This window comes from Corvus hawaiiensis, chromosome 11 (genome assembly GCF_020740725.1).
Source record: "Corvus hawaiiensis isolate bCorHaw1 chromosome 11, bCorHaw1.pri.cur, whole genome shotgun sequence".
Taxonomy (NCBI): Eukaryota; Metazoa; Chordata; class Aves; order Passeriformes; family Corvidae; genus Corvus; species Corvus hawaiiensis.
The window spans coordinates 20,098,542-20,117,977 of NC_063223.1; the positions used below are offsets into that span (position 1 = coordinate 20,098,542).

The 19,436-nt window shown below is 51.1% G+C and overlaps 1 protein-coding gene across 3 annotated transcripts in view; it reads left to right on the top strand.

The window, feature by feature from the left end:
- BSN (bassoon presynaptic cytomatrix protein) overlaps positions 1-19,436 on the top strand; it is an 88,007-nt gene that overhangs the window by 55,579 nt on the left and 12,992 nt on the right. For all 3 annotated transcript variants that reach the window (XM_048315325.1, XM_048315326.1, XM_048315327.1), the window contains one exon: positions 18,036-18,500. In XM_048315325.1, the coding sequence (XP_048171282.1) occupies positions 18,036-18,500 (465 nt within the window). The remainder of the gene's footprint in view (positions 1-18,035; positions 18,501-19,436) is intronic.

Genomic DNA, 19,436 nt, shown 5'->3' on the forward strand with positions numbered 1-19,436 from the left:
GTCGGGGTTCTGCAGTGCTGCAGTGCCCAGGATTCACCTGCACTTCAGTGCAGCGTTCCCTGCACGCAGCCATCCTCTGCTGGGCAGCAGCAAGGAGCAAGCGCTGCAAGCCAGGACACCTCAGCCTCTTTCAAAGCACAAAACCTCACAGCCTGTGGAAAGGCAGAAAGCTGAATGGAGCAAGGAGGTGCACTAAGGAGCTGGCTGCTCCTTCCTCCTCCTCCTCCTGGTCGGGTTACTGGGCTGATGAGCTGGGGAAGGTGGATGGCACCAGCCTGAAGCAAAAATAAACACGAAGTGAAATAGAAAATGAAAGCAAGCTCCTTCTTTGAAGCACACTGAGGCTCTGAGCCTGGGAAGGTCTCTGAATGGATATTTTGAGCAATGTTTCATTCTTACATTACCCAGACTGGTTTTCAGTGTCAGTGGTGAAACTATTAGTGTGGCCTGTGGCCACCTCACAGCCACCTTTCCAATGATTTTTCTGTCATAGGGGTCAGGGACTGAGTGGAAACACATGATTGAATGGCTTTTTGGTTGACATTTTATATGTAAGTTGAGAGGAGAATGTTTCACAGAGACAATTTGTCTTCTGGAGGTGTGAGACCCTTGCAGGAGGTGGGTCCCCCATGTGGCACCCCAGGGCAGGTGCTGGGTGGCAAAGCCCCGAATGTTAGAAACGGGTTTGTTTTTATTGTTTATTTATACTAATTTTCTATTCTCCCAGAGGAAATTCTTGCATGGCTTCTGGGGACCTGCATCCTGGCAGGAGGAGGAGTTGGGTACCAAACCTTTACAGGCACTTTGACCCCCTCCAGGGAGTTAATCTGCCACTTACCTGCTTAAAAGCCTTGTCACAGGACCTTGTGAACCCTGACTTCATCCATGTGCATTTTCTCCACAGAGCAGAAGAGGGAATGGCATATCCCGCCGTTTTCCACTCCCTGTTCATTTCCCAGCCCTCAGTCAACCCATTCAGCACAGATCACCATCCCTGCCCCTCTCATTCAATCTGAAACAGCTTCTTTTCCCTACGTGTCCCTATCTTTTTGTGCCTAAGAGCAGCTGCTCCACTGGGCAGATAGAAGCCATGCTGCAGCTTCCTTGGTGCTGAGACAGGATTCCTTAAAAACCCCGATGCTTCCATAGTCTCTTTCTTCACATAAGGCTGTAAACCAGCTCCTTTCCAACGACTGGGAGCGTAGGAGGGATTAGCCAGGAGGTGCCATTATTAACGTAAGTGATTGTAATTGTAAGCCAGGGCATTAACAGAGATGCTTATGCTTGATCCAGCAATGATTGCACTCTTTTCCATCTTCGATTTTTATCCCTTTCCTGCTCCTGCGAGCAAGTGGAAAGGCTTTCCAGAGCTCGGGCTTCCGCTTCTCCTTCCCTCATGTGTTCTCCTTGCAATATTTACAAAGCATAGGCAATATTTAGAAGCCACCAGGGGATAAAATGCTCTATCAAATGTGTGATCATTCCCTGAGAAAATGGGGAGTTTTTAGGAAATGTGCCTTGAGAAGCTGACAAAGCTATGGGAGGGTACCAGAGGCTGGGCCAGCGAGGGCTCTGGTGTCTCCAGGGGCTTGCCTGCTTCCTAAGGACATTGATTGCTCCAATATAAACTGAATTTCTCTCTGCTGTGAGAATGGTGAGGCCCTGGCACAGGTTGTCCAGAGAGGTTGTGGATGCCCTATCCCTGGAAGTGTTCAAGACAGGTTGGATGGGGCATGGAATAACCTGGTCTAGTGGAAGGTGTTGGAACTAGATGATCTTGAAGGTCCCTTCCAACCCAAGCTATTCTAGGATTCTATGATCTCCCAGAGGGAGTGCCAGCGTCTGCTTGGGACTGATCACCTCCAGCATCAGGGGTGATGATGGGGGCTTCCACCTGCAAGTGGCTGCTCTACCACCCAATTAATTTTAATTTAAAATCCCCTGCATTTTAAAGGCAATCCTGGCCAGGCATAAGAAAATGGATAAGAAATGGGATACAAAATAAAGTTTAAAGAGGGAGCGTAGCTGTGGCTTTGCCATACCCTCAGGAGAGCGAGCAGGAGCTCATGTGCCTGTCCTCTGGCAAAAGGACATCCAAAATTATTTATTACTTTGTACTTTGCCAAGAGTTTCTAAATATGTTGCTTGAAATGGCACTTACAGAAGTGAGATCTTCTAGGCAGTACACAAAACAAGCTGTTATAAGTAAGCAGCCCATTAACAGGAATGCTGGCACCTTCTCTTTGGAAAAAAAATCCTCCTTTTGGGTTGTTAAATTGTTGTTTGCAAACTGAATGGTGGTTGTTTTATAGTCCTGGTGCAGTCACAGCCAAACACAGGTGTGCTGAGAGCAGTGAGGAGCAGTAATTCCCAGCGAGGGCAATGCCAGGAATCCAGGAATTAAATGTGCCCCCAGCCCAAGAATAGCAGCTTGAGAGGCTCAGCCACGGGAGCCTCCTGCACCAACAGAAGGGAATATCGAACTTGTTCTTAAAAATTGCTTCCGTTCTTTGTGTGGCAGAATGGAATGGGGGAGGGGGGTCAGAGGTGTAGCCCAGTGCTGGATTCGCTGCCCAGCTGAAATGCATTTCGGTTCTGAGGCTGTTCCTAGAACTGATTTTAAAGCTCTTTAGGAGCTCCTGGAAACGATTTCCCAACAAAGCAAATAGTTTCACCTAATTAAGAACCTGATGAGAAAGCTGCAGGTAATACTTTGCAACTTTAACAACTTTCTGTGGTGTTTGGAAGAGAAACAATTTGAAAGGTGCGGCTGCTGTAGTTATATTTTGTGTGTTGGAGGGCAAAGTGCAGGCACAGGGATCTGGGGGACAAGGCTGTGGTTACTGCTGTGCTTTATCCTGCTGGTCACAGTGGACATGGAACCAGGTGAAGGGGACAGGAGGAAGCTGGGATGTCACAGCTCTTGTCCCATGTGGATGGTGTCTCTGAGCATCCCGGCAGCTGCGCCGGTGGGGTTCATCCTCTGGGGCACAGGCAGGCTGTGCTGGCCGGTGGCACAGGGTAGGTGTGAGTAAATCATCTTCCCCAGCATACCCTGCAGTCCAAGATCAGTGCTAGACTGGTCCCTGTGTGCTGCTGTCGTGGTCCCAGCTCTGCAGAGGCTCAGAGAGGCAGAAAAACCAGGGTGCTCTGCAGGGTATCCCCTGCGTTTCAGGCAGGGAAGATCCAGCCCTGGGAGATGTTCAGGTTCAGCCATGCAGAAATCCATGGTGACACTGGGGAAGGGAACAGTCCCAGCTTCCCCCGGCCCCGCAGGCAGGAGCCGGTGGAGCCCAAGCACCCTCTCGCCAGGGCTGGAAGCCTCTGCAAGGGCTCTGCCTCCTTTGCTGAGGATTATTTCAGTTCTGTTTCTGCCTCGCTGAGGCCATGCTGAGCCAGCGCCAGCTGTCCCTGTCTGTGCCAAGCAGTATATGGGAACCAGGGCAGGCTTTTCCCTGTCTCTCCTCTGCATGGTTATAGGTCCCCCACCAGCGAACCCTTGAGCTGCCTCAAAGCTCATTCTGGCTACAACCATCAGAATGCACCAGACACCCTCAGCAGAGCATGGGGCTTTATTTCCAAAGCGTTCTCTTCACTGCTGCTTTGCCTCCTCATCTTCCCACTGCCATCTGCTCTGCCTGCTAAAATAAGGCAGCGTGCTGCGGGTGAGCGGTGCTGTGCTCAGGGAGCCTCTGCTCTGCCCAGGCTGCTCAGCACAGGGACCCTCTGCTGGACGTGCTGTGGCCTCTGGGAATGGGAGGGGAGGGTTTGTCTACCCCCCCTCCCCACCCCAGTTTCAGGTTTATCTCTTCAAGCTGAGGGAGAGAGAGGTACCCACCCAGGGAGATGCTTTGCAAGGGATTTGGTTTCTCATCCTGGAGATACTCATCTCCCACTTGGGGCAGATGGTGACTTGCTGAGACTGGATGCCCAAATTTTAGATAGTTTAAGTGAAATAAACCCTACATTAGGAGACCTTAAGTCTGTGGAGAACAGCCCAAGTCCTTCATGCTGCTCTCATCCCTCGATGCCCTCTCCCATGCTTTTCTTGTGAAGGAGTTACTGTAAGGAAATAGATACAGGACCACCTCCACCACCCTTTTCCCTGGAATGATGAAAAACCTCAAAGGCAGATTTTCTGGGGTCCTCTTTGCACCAAAAAAGTGAATTCCCAGGACAGGGTGGGATGGGAATCACTCTGTGTCCTAACGCATGGCAGAGCGCAGTCCTTCATCTGCTTGTGCATTTCTCACAACACAAAACCAAGAAGGAAGGTGAGGTTGAGAGGTGGGGAGAAGATGTTTTTCGCAGTTAGCCCAGAGACCTCATTGCCATGGGATACTGGAAGAGAGTGTACAACAAAACACTGGAACACAAAGGGAGGATTTGGGGGAATTGGAGACACCTTTGGGAGCGATAAGAAGGCTTTCTTAATTTAGAGATCTGTTTTGGGATCTTCAGATGGGATCACTGAATGCTTTGTATTGTCCCATGCCACAGCTAGCAGCCTTTGGCCATTATTTGTGTCATGACTGGGAGATAAGTAGCAGTCTCTGAGCTCTGACATGAGGGGCTGTTTTAGGGCTTTTTTTGTTAGGATATTTTAATTGTTTGGAGCTCAAAGAGCACCTAGTTCCCGAGCCTGTTGAAGCAGTAAGCGTTGATTTCAAAGGGGTTTGGTTGACTCAGAGAACAAATATTCTCAAAAAAAAAAAAAAAAGGCAACCCTAGTTTGACAAAGAAATGAGGTATTTGGTTTGGGAATAACCCCACAAACTGTACATGTGGGTATGAGGACAGGACTTGTGCTGTGGGTTTGCCCATGACTCCGCAGGTGTGGGTTCTGTCCGAGCCAGGGCAGGGTCCAGGCTCTGGAGCTGGATCCTCGGGATGTGCATGGCTGAGTGCAGCTCAGGTGAGGGAGCTGCGGCAGCAGATCCCCCTGGCTGCTGGGAACAAACACCCGCACTCGGGTCTGCGAAGGAGCTGTGAAATTCCCCTCTTTACATAATTCCCTGATTTACTCGGAACTGTTAAGTATGACCAACAGTCATCTGTTTGCCGAGAGCAAATAGGACATGAGGAGAAGAGAAGCAAACTAGAGCTAGGCAGAAGTATTTTTAACAAATCTGGGTTTTTCTTCAGGCTGGAAGTCAGGGGAGTGTTGCCAGCCTTCAGAGGAGCAGGTTTCTGCAGTGGCCCCGAACTCTTCAAGTGGAGCTTCTTAAATTACTTAAAGGGTTTATGTGAGGTGGTTCCTCTTGTGGCTTCAGGAGCCATGAAGTCCCATAGGCATCTGTCTGTCTGCAGAAAGGGCAGCTGGGGAAGGAAATGCCTTCACAGATCATATTAAATTGAGTAAACATGTGAGTCATATGATTTTCTAATTTTTTTTTTAAAGCAACCATTTTATGTTGACTTCCCCATTTCATTTCCTTTTGGCTTCTCAGCTTCATTCTTGCTGTATTTACTCTTGAGATGGAAAATCGCAGCTCTTCCACCCCAGCAGCTGTAGCCAGTTCCTACCTCCTGGCTCCAGAGAGACTGGGCACTGCTGGTGGGAACATCCATCCAGGTCAGGGTCACCATCAAATCACCATGTGCCAGCTGGGGGGCTATCAGCTATTTGTAAGAGAAGTTTAAGTTAAAATAAGGTGGTTTTCAAAAGAATCTTAAGTTTAAAATAAATTCTGAAGAATATGAAAATTGTATTGGCCTCACCAAGACACATTATCCCTCTGTAGGCAGCTCATGATTCCTGACTCCATCAAAATGCCCAAAATGTGGGCTGTAAGGAGTCAGGAAACACTCAAGGTGAGGACAGATGGTGAGGACGGGGGATGTGTTCCTGGGGAGGATGGCTGGGAGCTGCACCCAAGCAGGTGGGAGACGCTGGCTGTGCCACTCCAGCTCTGCCATGGGCAGCAGGTGAGGGGATGGGAGAGGGGGTGCAAGGCATGAGTGTGGAAAGATGCTGCTGTGTATAATTTGGGAAGTAAAATGGCTCATCCATCTCCATTGTAACAACTCATGTTTCTAGAACGTTTCCCAGCCTTTTACTGTAATAGTTTATTGATCTGCACAGCAGCATGAAAGATTATGGGAGTTAATTTTTCAAGCTTATCACTTGATTTATTCCATAAAGGTAGTTCATTTAATTAAAATATTTCTGCTGCTGGAATTAGGACTCACAGCCTTGAAGCCTGGAGCGGGGTGTGTGGGATTTTTTGAAGCAGCAGTCATTTAATGTGGTCAAGCAGCTGTGCCCACAGAAACCAAAGCATCCAGTCCTCTAAGAACACGTGCATTTCAGGGCAAAAATCATGGGTGCAGATATCTCCTCCAGTGGTGCATCTACTCCCCATGTAAGGACCATGGGATTTGGTGGCTCTCAGCAGTACAGCCCCTCAGTCACCTCCACGTGCGGATTTCGGTGCTCTGCCAACATAGGGATGTCTCTTGGGATAATATAAAAAAACGTAACTATTTTTAAAGCTTGGAAAGCTTTATGCGCAGGTACTGCAGGACATTGGTTTGTGATGTCCTCAGCTTCCAAGCCATACTACTAATTCACACTTTGAAAATGATCCCTTGTGATTGTGGAAGAGGTTCAAACCCCGTTTGCTGCTGCTGGACTGCTTTGGGGTGAGGGGACAGGGCACTGAGCAGCTCATAGTGGGGAGGAAGCTGAAGCTTCCAGAGATGCTGATTTTCTTCTGGTTTGGAAATGAGTGGCTGATAGACACTTGGGGCTCTCTGCAATTTAAAAGAGAGCAATCAGACAGCTTGAATCTGCTTTTATCACATGCAGCAAATTACTAGTTGGATGGCTGGATATTTTAGTCAACACTAGTGTCTATGAAAAAAGAAGGTTTTGGTTAAATAAGATTCCTCTGATAAACTTAGCTTCTCTTGGATTTTATTCCATTCTGTTGGAAAAACACACAGAGTAGTGTATTTGTTTTCTGCAGAGTTGGCCAGGTTTCCCTTAGCAGGCATTATTTTTGCTGCAAACTTTAAATCCTCTGCATGCAGGTTCAAATGGCTCCTGAGGAGTCACAGTTACTGCATCAAATGTGTGCATGAAGTCGCAGCCACGAGGAACACCTTGCACCTACACCACACCTGCTGCAACGGGAGTGGGGTCCGCGGTGACTGGATACAGGCTCTGCTGGACATCTTCTGGGCATTATTGTGGGATTATTATCATGCAGCTGGTGTTCAGAGATGCTCCTGCTGCTGCTAACCTTGGCTGAGAAATACATCCTGATAATGGGGACTGTTAAAGATAAGGCTGGTTGGCAGGCTGATAAATCTCGTTAAGGAGTACCTGATCACAGAGTAAATTACAATGCATGGCCGGATCGATTCAGACAAAAATGAACAATATATTACTTCTTTATCAGTTGGGGAGAGTAGACTCCTGATTTAGTGCTAGTGGGTTTGGGTGCTGGAGGGGCAGCTGTGCTGGATGGCACTGGAGCTTCCTGAGAAGATGCAGCTTCTCAGTGGGTGCATCCCTGGAGCAGGAACCCAGCAGAGTCCTCAGGGAGGGTGCACTGGGAACAACTGGTCTGTGTGCGGGTGAGAAGGGACAGGGAGCCTGGACATGGTGGAGAACAAGAGCCACGTTCCTCTCTTCTACATGGTTAGATGATGGTCATCCCAGTCTGGTCTGCAATGACTATGAATGATCCAGACATCTCTATAAGCATCACGTTGGAGCAAAATGGGAAAATCGGAGCTTGCTGTCCTTGGGACAGCTATAGCTAATCTGTGAAAACCAGACCAAACCCTCTGCTGCATTAATACCATTGGCTGGATTTTATTGTGAAGAGAAAATCTTCTTAATAGTTCATCCATTTGGATCCAGTCTCTCGGAACTGAGCTGGTAGTTAATTTAGCTCTTTCTCCAAGATGAAACAGAGAAGAATAGTAAGGCTCAGTGAAAAGGAAAATGAAAAGTGCTTTCAGCATAAGATTTTCTCTCTTGTTCCTCCTATTCTCCTTTTTCTTAAATACTCAGCGCGTGCTCATGTGTCACCTCTCGTTATTGCACCTCCAGGCGTCCAGCCTGGACATGACATTTCTCCCACTTCTCTGGAAAGATGCTCTGTCTTGAGTCCATCTCAGGCTAGGGGCAGTTTTACGTCCACCTGCTCATTGCAGGAGACATCAGGTAATGGTCAAGGTAGCAGAAGATGTGTGGTGATAGCCAATGGCCAGGAAGAAACAGGAGCACATCCAGACTGGAAATAACAACAGAGATAAATGAGTGTCACAGCTGCTACCCAGAGGTGGCAGCTGTGGGAAAACAAGGGTGAAATCTGGACCACAGTGCTGAGGGGTGGCCAGGTGCAGATGGGAGTGGCTTATAGTAACAGAGAGGATGGCCCCTTGGAGGAGGTTGGGGGTTGGCCCCCATGTCTCCTCACCATCTCCAAGCAAACCCACTCATGTTTATCTCCACCACCATTGCCCTGCTGGGAGGTTCCCAAAGGCAGCTGGTTTATTGCTGCATGTCTGTGTTAGTGCAGGAGCATGGCAGTGACACTGCTGCTCAGCAGGCCATTCCCAGGGCAATGGATGCTCACCCACAGCCCTGGGAATTGGTCCCGTGACTTTTTTAGACAAGCCAAAAGCATCAAAGTGCTCTCCTCAATATCCTACTGATATTTTAAAATGTTTTTTTTTTTTTTTTAATCTAATGAACTGGAAGGAAATATGTTGAGTGGGGAGGGATGTCTATATATATTCTGCAAAAGCACCGGTTTCCAAATTTTGGACAGCTGTGTACCCTTTTTTAGCAGCCCCTTCACACAGCCCACACAGCACCCAGGCTCTCGCCATCGGCTCGTTTGGAAATACGCTTCCTTTTGATTGCAAAATAGTTTAAATCCTTTGACTTAGAAACATTCTTGCCCGTTCAGAAAGGATTTTTTTTTTTAAAGCTCCAAAAATACAGAAGGTGCTTCCTGCCGCAGCAGCTGCCCTAATTTTGGAGGGGATAGAAGATGGGCAGGGATGAGCGGGGGGGAGCCTGGCTCGTGGCTACGGCCACACAGGGATGCAGGTGATGAGATGCTCTCAAGGTGGGAGCTGCTGGGAGCTGATGGCTGTGGGTGCTTCAGCTGGATGCCAGAGCCAGGGGTTTATTCTGGGGTCCCAGACAGATGTCTCAAATAGGTTGCCCAACTATCCCCCCGCAAGGTGAGCTGCTTTCCCAGTTCTGTGGAATAAACTTTTGGGGTCCAACAGTGAAATAACAATATCAAAAAGTAGTCTGAGCTTGACTAACATCATAGTTCCTGAAAACATGGAAAAGTTGGTGGCATTTTCCTCAGCTTCTGTCAAGTCAGACTTGGGAAGGAGGACCCTTGCTGGGAGCCCTGGGACAGCCCAGGGGACAGCAGAGCAGGATACCTGTCCACAGGTCAGCACCCCAAGAAGTCCATCTGTTTACTGCAGCGGGCAGTGGTGCTGGGGAAGGGTCTGGAGCACAAGTCCTTTGAGGAGCAGCTGAGGGAGCTGGGGGGACTCAGCCTGGAGAAAAGGAGGCTCAGGGGAAAACTTCCAACTCTCTACAGCTACCTGAAAGGACATTGTAGCCAGGAGGGGGTTGGTTTCTTTTCTCAAGTAATAAGTGATAGGATAATGGAAACAGCCTCAAGTTGTGCCAGGGGAGGTTTAGATTAGATATTAGGAAGAATGGCTTCGCAGAAAGGGTTGTCAAGCACAGGCTTCCCGGAGAAGTGGTGGAATCACCACCTTTGGAGGGATTTAAAAGACATGCAGATGTGGCACTTGGGACATGGGTTAGTGGTGGCCTTGGCAGTGCTGGTGTAACAGTTTGACTCCATCTTAGAGCACTTTTCCAATTGAAACAATTCTATAATTCTATGATTCCGCCTCCACTTCTGCCGCAGGAGGTGCTGCCCAGGATGGGATGTCCTGACTCAAGGTCACAGCTACCGGGGTTTGCAACTAGGCAAAGAGCTGCAGGTGGCCCAGGCTGGTCATGGTGGTGACAACCACATCCGCAGCTCTCCTACGGCCACAGAGGCTTGCAGTGCTTTCCCCTTGGCATGGCAGCGTTCACCGGCCCGGCCATCGGCTGCTGCAGTGGAATAAGCTGGACTTGGCAAGAGCACAGCTATTCCTCGAAGGCGAGCGGAGGGGAGCGTTGCTATTACTCATCAGTCAAAGACTTTCAGCTGGAATAATCCTCTGCTGGCTGTGTGGAGCATCGAGCCACAGGGTGGGGGGCTGTGAGCCCCGTGGGAGCCGTTTCACTGACCCTCGGGCTCTGCTGTGGAGGGTTGGTGCATCCCTACTTCCGCCAGGAGCAGGGAGTATAATCCCTGGGATGAGATGTGCAAGGGGAAGGGAGAGCCAAGGAGCAGGACTGCGACAGCCACTTTGGCACCTGTTTGTTGTCCGGCTGCCCATCTCCACTTGCCTTCCCCTTTCCATGGCACAAGTAAAGGGGCTGGGTTGTGGAGCTGACACCCTGCTCCTGCTCCAGGTCCCCTCTGGGTAGATTTGGGGAGGGAGGGGAGTACTGGTGCTATGCATACCATCTTCCCTGCAGCTGTCATGGGGCTGGGAGATGCCTCTGTCCATATCCTTCCCTTCCCTCCCAACATGCTGACAGCAGCTCCAGTGCTCAGCCATCGTGTGCAGCTTCTTCCATCCTCTCTTTCTGCATCTGTTTTCCACCTGAGAGAGGTCCCAGCACAGAGAAGGGATGAAGTGGATCAGATGGGAGGCAGAAAACAAGCCCTGCGAGGCAGAGCTCATCCTGGCGAGCTCATTACCCTGTGCTGCTTTTAATCACATTATTGTGGTGTGAAGGCCATCAATACATCACACACATTTAAAATAGAGCTGAGGAGGGACCATCAGCTCCACCAGCCCGAGACAGGCCACAGGAACAGATAAGAATAGTCTGTTGCTGGAAAACACATCACTGGGTTGCTTAGTCAAACGCTATATATAGCAAGGGATTGAAATAACTGTAGTGGCTTGCAGGGGAGCTGATCTGCAAGCCCAGGGTTGCACTAAAACTTGCCCAGTTGATGGTAATGAAGTCAGTTAGTATGGAGCAGTTGGCAGCTGAGGAGGCTTGGGTGCCTGAGGTGTGTGCAGTCCCTTCTCTGCCTTTTCCTGCAGATAGACTTGGGAGCCCATGGCATTATGCTGGGGGAGCGCACTGGCTCTGTGGGTGAGGGAGGCAGGCAGGGGGAAGGATGCCTGGGGAGCTCCACTGGCTGCCCCAGCCTGGCAAGCATCAGTGTGTAGCTGCTGAGCTCCAGGGACACGACCTGCTCTGCTGACCAGTGTTTGGGCGTTCCATTTAGTGCTCCTTTTTTGTTTACAGATTCTGTATTTATGCATCTACACACATGCTAAGCTTCAGAAGCAGCATCGCAGTTAGCAAGCACACATGCAGACAGTTCTGTGTCTAGCTTGAGTGGGACTTCGATGTGATTTTAGAGGAAAAAAGGCACAATCAGGGTAATAAAGTACCCCACACTTTCTGCCCTGTCCTGGGTCCTGGATGTGGCTGTGAATGGTGGTGTGGGACACACAACCCCATGCTGTCCCCAGGGCTGTCCCTGTCTGCGCGCTGTCCCCAGTTTCCCTTGGTCTCAGTCCCTTTCTGGTACTGGGGCACCTGAATCCCCTCTGCTCTGTTCCCACCACAGATGCAGATGCCACAAGCACCTCCTGCATCTGCTCCATCTCTCCTCCTGATCCCTGGTGCTTCTGCCGTCACAGTACGCGTTTCGTTTCCTTGCCCTCGTTTCAAATCCCATCACTGCCTCAGCCTCCTAGGAGAGATAAGGGCTCGGGCAGAGGTAAAACCAGGCCTGTGGTTGTCTGCTGATGGCACATTATGTTCAAAACACCCTTTGTGAACGTGCCTTGGTCAGACCTTGTTATAGACCCTCCCCTCTGTAATCAAGAATCCCAGAGAAGAGCCTTTGGCACTGGTCAGCACACCCCTTCTCACCTCCCAAAACTGTGGCAGCTCAGACAAAGGTGCTTGGCAGAGGTGTGGGGAGGGGATTTGGAGGGGCTGTGGAGAGTTCAGCTGGGAGAATGGGCAGAATCCAAGGGGGAATGAGCATCAGCCTATGCTCAGGGGCATCTGAAATGAGTGAGCACCAGGTTTGCCCAAGGAGGCTGCTGGTCAAGAGAGCATCTTGGCCAAGAGGAGGAAGGGCACAGGAGCACTTAGAAGGTGGGGAACCTGCCAGCCAGACCCCCAGCATTGCCTGAGGTGGGTCTGAAACAGCCCTGGCAGCCAGTGATCGAGCATGGCTCAGTCCCTTTCCTTTAACACTCTGCTAAAAACCATGCACAGCATGGACAGAGCTGCAGTGTTCTTAGCACGAGGATGCAGAGTGCTTGGGAACTGGGATCACATGGTGAGGTGCCCCCATTTCTGCTGCAGGAGGGTGTGTGGAAGGTGTCTAGTTGTCAGAAGCCCTCCTAAAGAGAGCTTTCCTGCAAGTGGGGCTGAGAAGAGGGCTTGGGAAGTGATTTTATGAGGTTCTTATTAATTTGGATCTTGATTCAGATACCAGAAGTGTTTTCCATATTTTCCAGGCACCCATCTGCCACAGTGATGAGCCCTGCACAGTACTTGTCAGCAAATAAATGAAATATTCGGGTGAGATTCACTGCATTTAATGCTGGGAGATGAGATCTGGCTTGCGAGATACTTATACCTCATGCTGCTTATCTTACTTTGTACAGATTTTTGTCCCAGTATTTTAATAGATGCTGTTTTGATTGTGTAAAATAGTGCTGTAGAACATAAGTAACTGGGCAGAGTCCCAGGGGTGATATTGTGGGGAGCAGTTTGTGTGGGGATGAAGACCATGGCTGAACATCTTCCAGGCACTGGAGAGGTTGAGCTGAGGGGCCTAGGGGCAAATGGGGATGGTGGGACTGGTAGCCAGCAGCTAACTGGGGAAGCTGGGAAGCTTCTGGCACCACTGGTTCCCACCAAGCCTCTCAGACCTCCAAGTCACTGAACAGAGGATTCATGTATAATTGTGATGCTGAAGCTCTCTGGCTCCATCATTAAAAAAACCCAGTGGTGCTGGGGGAATTCAGCATTTAATTAACTTGCCAAGTGGTAACGTTGACCAGAATTATGCAGGAAGACTTCTATTTTAGTTAATTACAGTTTTGTTGTTGCCCATTAGTAAATTAAAGCAATTGCAGGGTAAGACCCGGTGGAGGTTGGCGAGCGTGGCTATGGCCACCTGCCAGCCAGTTCTGGAGCTGTGGGGAGGCCAGAGCTCAGTCTGAGTGCTGACCCCATGTATCACCCACCCTGCCTCTCCCCCTGGGAGGGAGCACGGGCAGCCATGGGCACAGCACTTGCCACCCCCTTTGGCAGGAATTGTGGCCAAATCCAGCATCCCCTGATGCCACTCGCATGGTGCACAATTGAAAACTGGGATGGTCATTCCCACTTAGATATGATGCCTTAAACGAAGCTGCCTTCCCCCAGTCCCTCATGTCCTGAACCCAGGGCTCTGTCCTGCCTCTTGTGACCACACCAGCACTGATTGTCTCTCCAGAAACCCACTTTTTCTGTAACTCCTCTGCAAATCCCAGTGCTTTGGAGGCAAGGAAGGCAGGGAGCCTGAGGAATCAGGGCAGTGACCCTCAAAGGCTGTAAGCTGATAACCAGCTGGGCTGGGCAGCCCCCAGCGGCCTCACCCCCCCTGCCTCTGGCTGGCTGTCTTCCAGCGTGCCCTGCCATGCCAGCGCCTCTTCATTTCAGATGGCATCTCAGGCGCACTTTGGTTTCATCCCTCTTCTTAATTATTGATGCTTTCCTCCGCCTGGAGCCCGCTCTGCATCCCAGCAGGGCTGCCCATCTTCCCTGTGTGCCACAGCCTTCATCAGCCCCAGCTCCCCATAACCTGTGCTCCACATGATTAAACCCCCACCGTGCCCACCACCACAGCAGTTCTAAGGCAGCAAACCTCAGTGCCAGGCAAGGCCCCATCCCGATCCTGATCAGGGCCAAGGTTTCCAGCATCTTTAAGTGTGGAGATTCAGACAGAAGCTGCCACGCCTTTGCCATAAGCTCCTTACCCACTTCCCACCCCAGCGAGGGGCACCCTGGCTTCCTGGGCATCCAGGGGTTTGGACATGTAAAGCACTAAATACAGCCTAATTATTATTATCTTCGTGGGATCTGGTTAATCTCAATGGGGATTTACAAGCTGTTAGCAGAGCAGCCGCTCCTCCAATGTTAGCATTTTTCTCCGGGGCAGCTTAATCCCCTTGGCCGTGTACTCTGGGAAATGCCTGAGGCCAAGTTATATGGGGGAAGAAGCTGCTTCAGAGCCAGTCCCTCTGAGAGGGAGCAGAGGTGCTGTGGGATAACCAAACACCGAGCTGATAGCGCTGCAGGAGAGGGATGGATCATTTGTCACCAGCAAAGCGTGCAGCACTGGCACAAGGCTGGCAGGTGCCTCAGCTTCAGCATCCTCACAGACCCCCTGGGATTTATCCCCCAGACACATGACAGGTGTCAGTGCTGGGGTTGATGGGGCTGCAGAGGTCTCTTAAAGATGGAACCAAGAGCTCAGAATGATTTACCGGAGGCATTCCCACTGGCATGGTCAGCTTTGCTTGCCTCCACCTTCCCACAGCTGCTGCGGGCAGGATTTCTCTCTCCCTCACGTGCATGTGGGAGCTGGGCAGCTCACAGCTGCTGCTGCTGGAGCGTTCACTGCAGCCAGTGTGAGTGTGATGGCAAATACTCTGCGCTGGCTGCTGCAGCACGGTCTGTGCTCACACACAGCTCCACATGGCACTGGCTGTGACAGGGATGGGCTCTCCCACAGCTTGGGAAAATTCAGTTATCCCTTTGCTACTTTTCTGCCATAACCACACCGTGATTTTCCACAGGGGTTCAGACTGAAGCGCAGGGTGCTGGACTGTCAGCAGGGTCTCTTTAATATGGAAGACCCCAGAGGTGCTGAAGGAAAAGCCAGTAAGAGAAAATGCAAATTCAGCATATGCCAGTCTCCCATTTTGAGTGTCTCTGGGGATTGGCTGGCACCTCTCACAGCTGGCAAAGCCCAAGGACCCCCTCTGCCTGCCCCTCCTTGGTTCCTGCCTTCCTGCTGTACCCAGACCTTCCTGCCTGCTTTGAAAGACAAGGGGCATTTCAGAGCAGAGCTCTACAATCTTTTTGGCAGAGCTATTTTTAACAGAGGTTGTTCCCTTATCCACTTCCCAGTGCAGTCCCATGAAGAGTCGAGCTGTCACATCTCTGAGAGTAGGATGGCAGGGTGAGCGGCTCAAACTGGGGCAGCTGCCAAGAGGAATGGCTGCAGAGCCACAGCTGGGAGGAACCTCAGGGAGGAGGCTCAGACCAACCTGCAGAGGCATCAGATCACAGAACTGTAGAACGGTTTGGGTTGGAAGGGACCTTCATCTCATTCCAACCCCTCTGCCATGGGCAGGGTCACCTTCCACTAGACCAGGTTGCTCAAAGCCCCATCCAGCCTGACCGTGAACACTTCCAGGGACGGGAATCGCCATGGAATGGATTAGTACTGTGCTCGTCTGGTTGTGCAAGAGCCCTAAGCCTCGTCCTGATGAGATCACACCAGCAGTGACACCTGCCTCTCCACGGGCTCCTTGAATGGGACCTGATTGGCACTCAGCATCTGCAGTTGGTACCTGGTGGCCTGTGTTGGCCTTCCATGGTCGTTCTGGGCTTGAATTTTTCCCTGGAAGGGCAAAAGCAGTTGAGCCCATCACATATGCAGAGCTCCCCAGTCACCAAAGTCTGGCAGGTTGGGACATCATGAGGATATGCAATGCCCCATTCAGAGAGGGTGTAAAGGATCTGAGGGTAGTTCAAGGCAAGCTGATTTCCTCCAGCTCCTTCAGGACCATGCTGGGAGCTGGTGTGATGGTGTGGCAGACAGGTATGGGCAGGAGCTGAGCTGAGCTGAGCTTTGCCCTGGCACATCCAACCTACCCCTTGTGCATCGTGCCCTCCCCTCACTGCCTGCATCAGGGAGGGAGCTCTGGAGAAGAAAAATGGGATTCCTGAACGAAAAATGAAAGGTCGTGTATTTCCATGAGGCATGGTTTCAATTTGTGTCACACAATCACATTTCCTTCTGTGGTCTGGAATAATTACAGAGCGGAGTGGGGTGAGCAGATCTGATTCAGAGGCACGGGAACGGGAACGAGTTCTGAAATAAAAGAAGACAAATGCAATCATTAAGATACAATAGGCTGCACTTGCCCCTTAATTAGACTTTCTCTTTGATTAAGCAGTAATTAAATATTACTGTGCTGAAAGGGATTTTTTTAATGGCCCTCCAAAGCCCTAATGTATTCTTAAGATGTTTCTGTGAAGAGCAGGGGCTGCTGCAGGGTGCTGGGGATGGGAGGATGTTTTACACCTGCCCATTCCCTGCAGGAGCAGCCCTCCTGCCCCTCTGCTCCCTGGAGAGTGTGGGCCAGATGGCTGCTCCTGGGCTGGATTGCTGCAGGAGTGAAGAAGGGTCTGTGGGAAAGCCCTGCTCCTCCTGGCCACCACCAGCTGCAAGGTACCTCCAGCATCTCATCATAACCTGGAGACTCCTGGGATGCAGATGACAAGGCTATCACAGTGCTGCTGTCCCATCTGTATGGGATTTAGAGTCACGGATTAGAATTGTGGAATTGTTTAGGCTGGAAAAGACCCTTAAGCTCATGGAGTCCAACTGTTACTCCAGCACTGCCAAGCCCACCACTAAACTCTGTCCCTAAGCATCACATCTACACATCTTTTAAATCCCTTCAGGGATGGTGACTCCGCCGCTTCCCTGGGCAGCCTGTTCCAGTGCTTGACAACCCTTTCAGTGAAGAAATTTTTCCTAATATTCAATCTAAACCTCCTTTAGCACAACCTGAGGCTGTTTCCTCAATGTCATTTTGATGAACCTCATCTTCTCCAGGCAGACCGTGGCCTCTGGGGCCCCAGGGGACACAGCTGGCTCACAGCCCTGGCCCCAGGCTGGTCCAGCTAGAGACCAAGACCACCTCTCTGACAGCATGACAGCTCCTCAGGGCCAGCCACCCCTTGAGGTTGGCCACCCTGAACTTTGGGAGCCATGAATCAGCAAAGGAGAAGTCTGGGAAAAGAACCTGGAGCATATTGTGCTTTTAGCAGCAAAACTGAAAAAATTTAAGATGCTGAAGCATCTAAAGGGAAAGAAATGTCAGGCCCCTATTCCTGGACATTCCTGGGTGGGTAAAAATAGCCCTTGGGCGACCCAGGGGAGGAAAGCACTTCTGATCTCTTAATGCAGAGCCCCTGCCGTAGCCCTGCGGGCTCTCTGCCACTCACAGCCCCGCTTGCCTCTGCTTTTTCCAGGCCATAAAACGACAGCTCTTGCTGAGAATTTCACTAGACAAGATTGTCTTGTTCTTTTCCTGCACAGCGTGTACTTTGGGTAATATCTTTGGGAAATTTTGGCACACTTGTCTACCCAGTATTTTTGTTAACCTAGAAAAAAAGAGCCATAAGTGTTATGATTATGCTATTAAACCTTTATTGTATCAAAGAAAACAAATCGGAGCAAGAGAGGAGCTGTATGGAGCTGAGAAGTATTAAGCTACAGTAATAATCTGCCTTTGATTGTTTAATTTCGCTTAAAACCGAAATACTGCAAGGCTGAAGAATGAAAGAGCTGGTGATGCTGAGGGATCGTGGGGGAGAGTATGCAATCCCTGTGCCACAGCCATGGTCCCTCTGGCTGGACAGCTCTGGGTTCTGGACACGGGTAGGGGTGGGTTGAAGCTGGATGTGGATGGTTTGCAGGGTATGGCTGTGATGCTGCATGCCCCTCCACGGCCCGTTATTTGGTTTGGGTGGGCCGAGTCCTCTGCACCATTGCCACATGTCCCATCAGCAGAGCTCCTCACTGAGATTCCTGCTGGGATGAAGCTCCCAGAATTTCAACAGGACTTTTCCTTCCATTCTTTTGCAGAAGAACGAATGGCTGTGCTTGAACTGCCAAACTCAGCGGCTTCTTGAAGGCAGCCTCGGCGACCCTGCCCCGATGCCACTGCCTACCCCAAAGCCGGCACCCACCGGCTCCCCGCGGCACCAGCCGCCCGCCGCCGGCCAGCAGCAGAGAGCGCCCACGCCGGCACCCGCGCCCGCCGAGCCGGCAGCACCCCCCGAGCAGCAAGCCTCGCCCGCCAGGAGCCTCCGGGCTGCCGAGCAGACCAAGACCCCGAGCCCTGCCCCAGCGGAGAAGAAGCCCCCACCGCCAGCAGAAAAGAAGCCCCCAGTGCCAGCAGAGGAAAAGCCCCTACCCAAAGCTGCCCCGGAGCCTTCCAGAGCTCCTGAGAGCATCGCTCCGAAGGGGAAGAGCATCACCCCCAAACCAGAGGTGGAGAGCAAGGAGAGCCGGGCACTGCCCGAGGCACTGCGGGCGAAGGAGCAGGAGGTGAGCTCTCAGGTGCATCCAGCTCTGAGCATCCCTGGGCACCACATCCTGCCCCAGGCTGGCGTGGTACTGAGCTGTGCCTCGGCCAGTAGTTGTGCCCACAAATGGGGAAGATTATTCCAAGGTAGACCACAAACCATGGCCGTTTGCCCCGGGAAATGACTTTTTGGGGAACACTGGGCTCCAAACACTGCTGTCTCTGCATTCCCAAATGCCTTAGGACCTTCACAGGCTCCATGGCAGCATGCTGGTATTTGCCTTCTTTTTATTAGGATTACATCAATTTGGGCATAATGCAATAGTTCAGGTCATCTCTGGCCTTTGGATTTCTTTTAAAATAATGTAAGGGTAGTTGGGATTTGTTGTCAAATGGAAAACTCATTTTCCAACATTCCACATTGCAGCAGTAGGTGTTTTTCACGCTCTTCATCCCACCTTTTCTAAATTCAAAACAATTTGGGGAAACATTTGGCTGCCTTGGGATGGTGTTCCCCCAGGAGCACCCATCCCAGCAGCAGCCAGCAGAGCCCCCCATGGGGAGGGGACATGGCAGAAGGTCCCCACGAGCCAGGAGGGAATGTTTGCCCCCCTCACTGCTGTGCAGCCCCCAGGGAAAGAGCCTCCTTGTGCCCCCAGAGTAGGAGTGGTCTGTGGTGCCTCTGTGCTGGCAGGGTGACAGGTCCTGCCAGTAGCGCCAGGGCTGGGTGTGATGCACAGTCCCCATGGCTCAGAGGCTTGTCCCCCACACTGCCTAATTGTCAAGCCAATTAAAGGGGGCTGTTTATTTTTGCTGGCATCTAGTGAGGATCCAGCCCTGCTTCTGAAGGGTGCCTTGGGGGCTGCAGGCCCAGTTTTTCAAACATATTTATTAGTCCCCCAATGTCTTTACCCCCGGGGCCATTAGATGTACCATCCCCTGCTTGCAGCACACCCTCT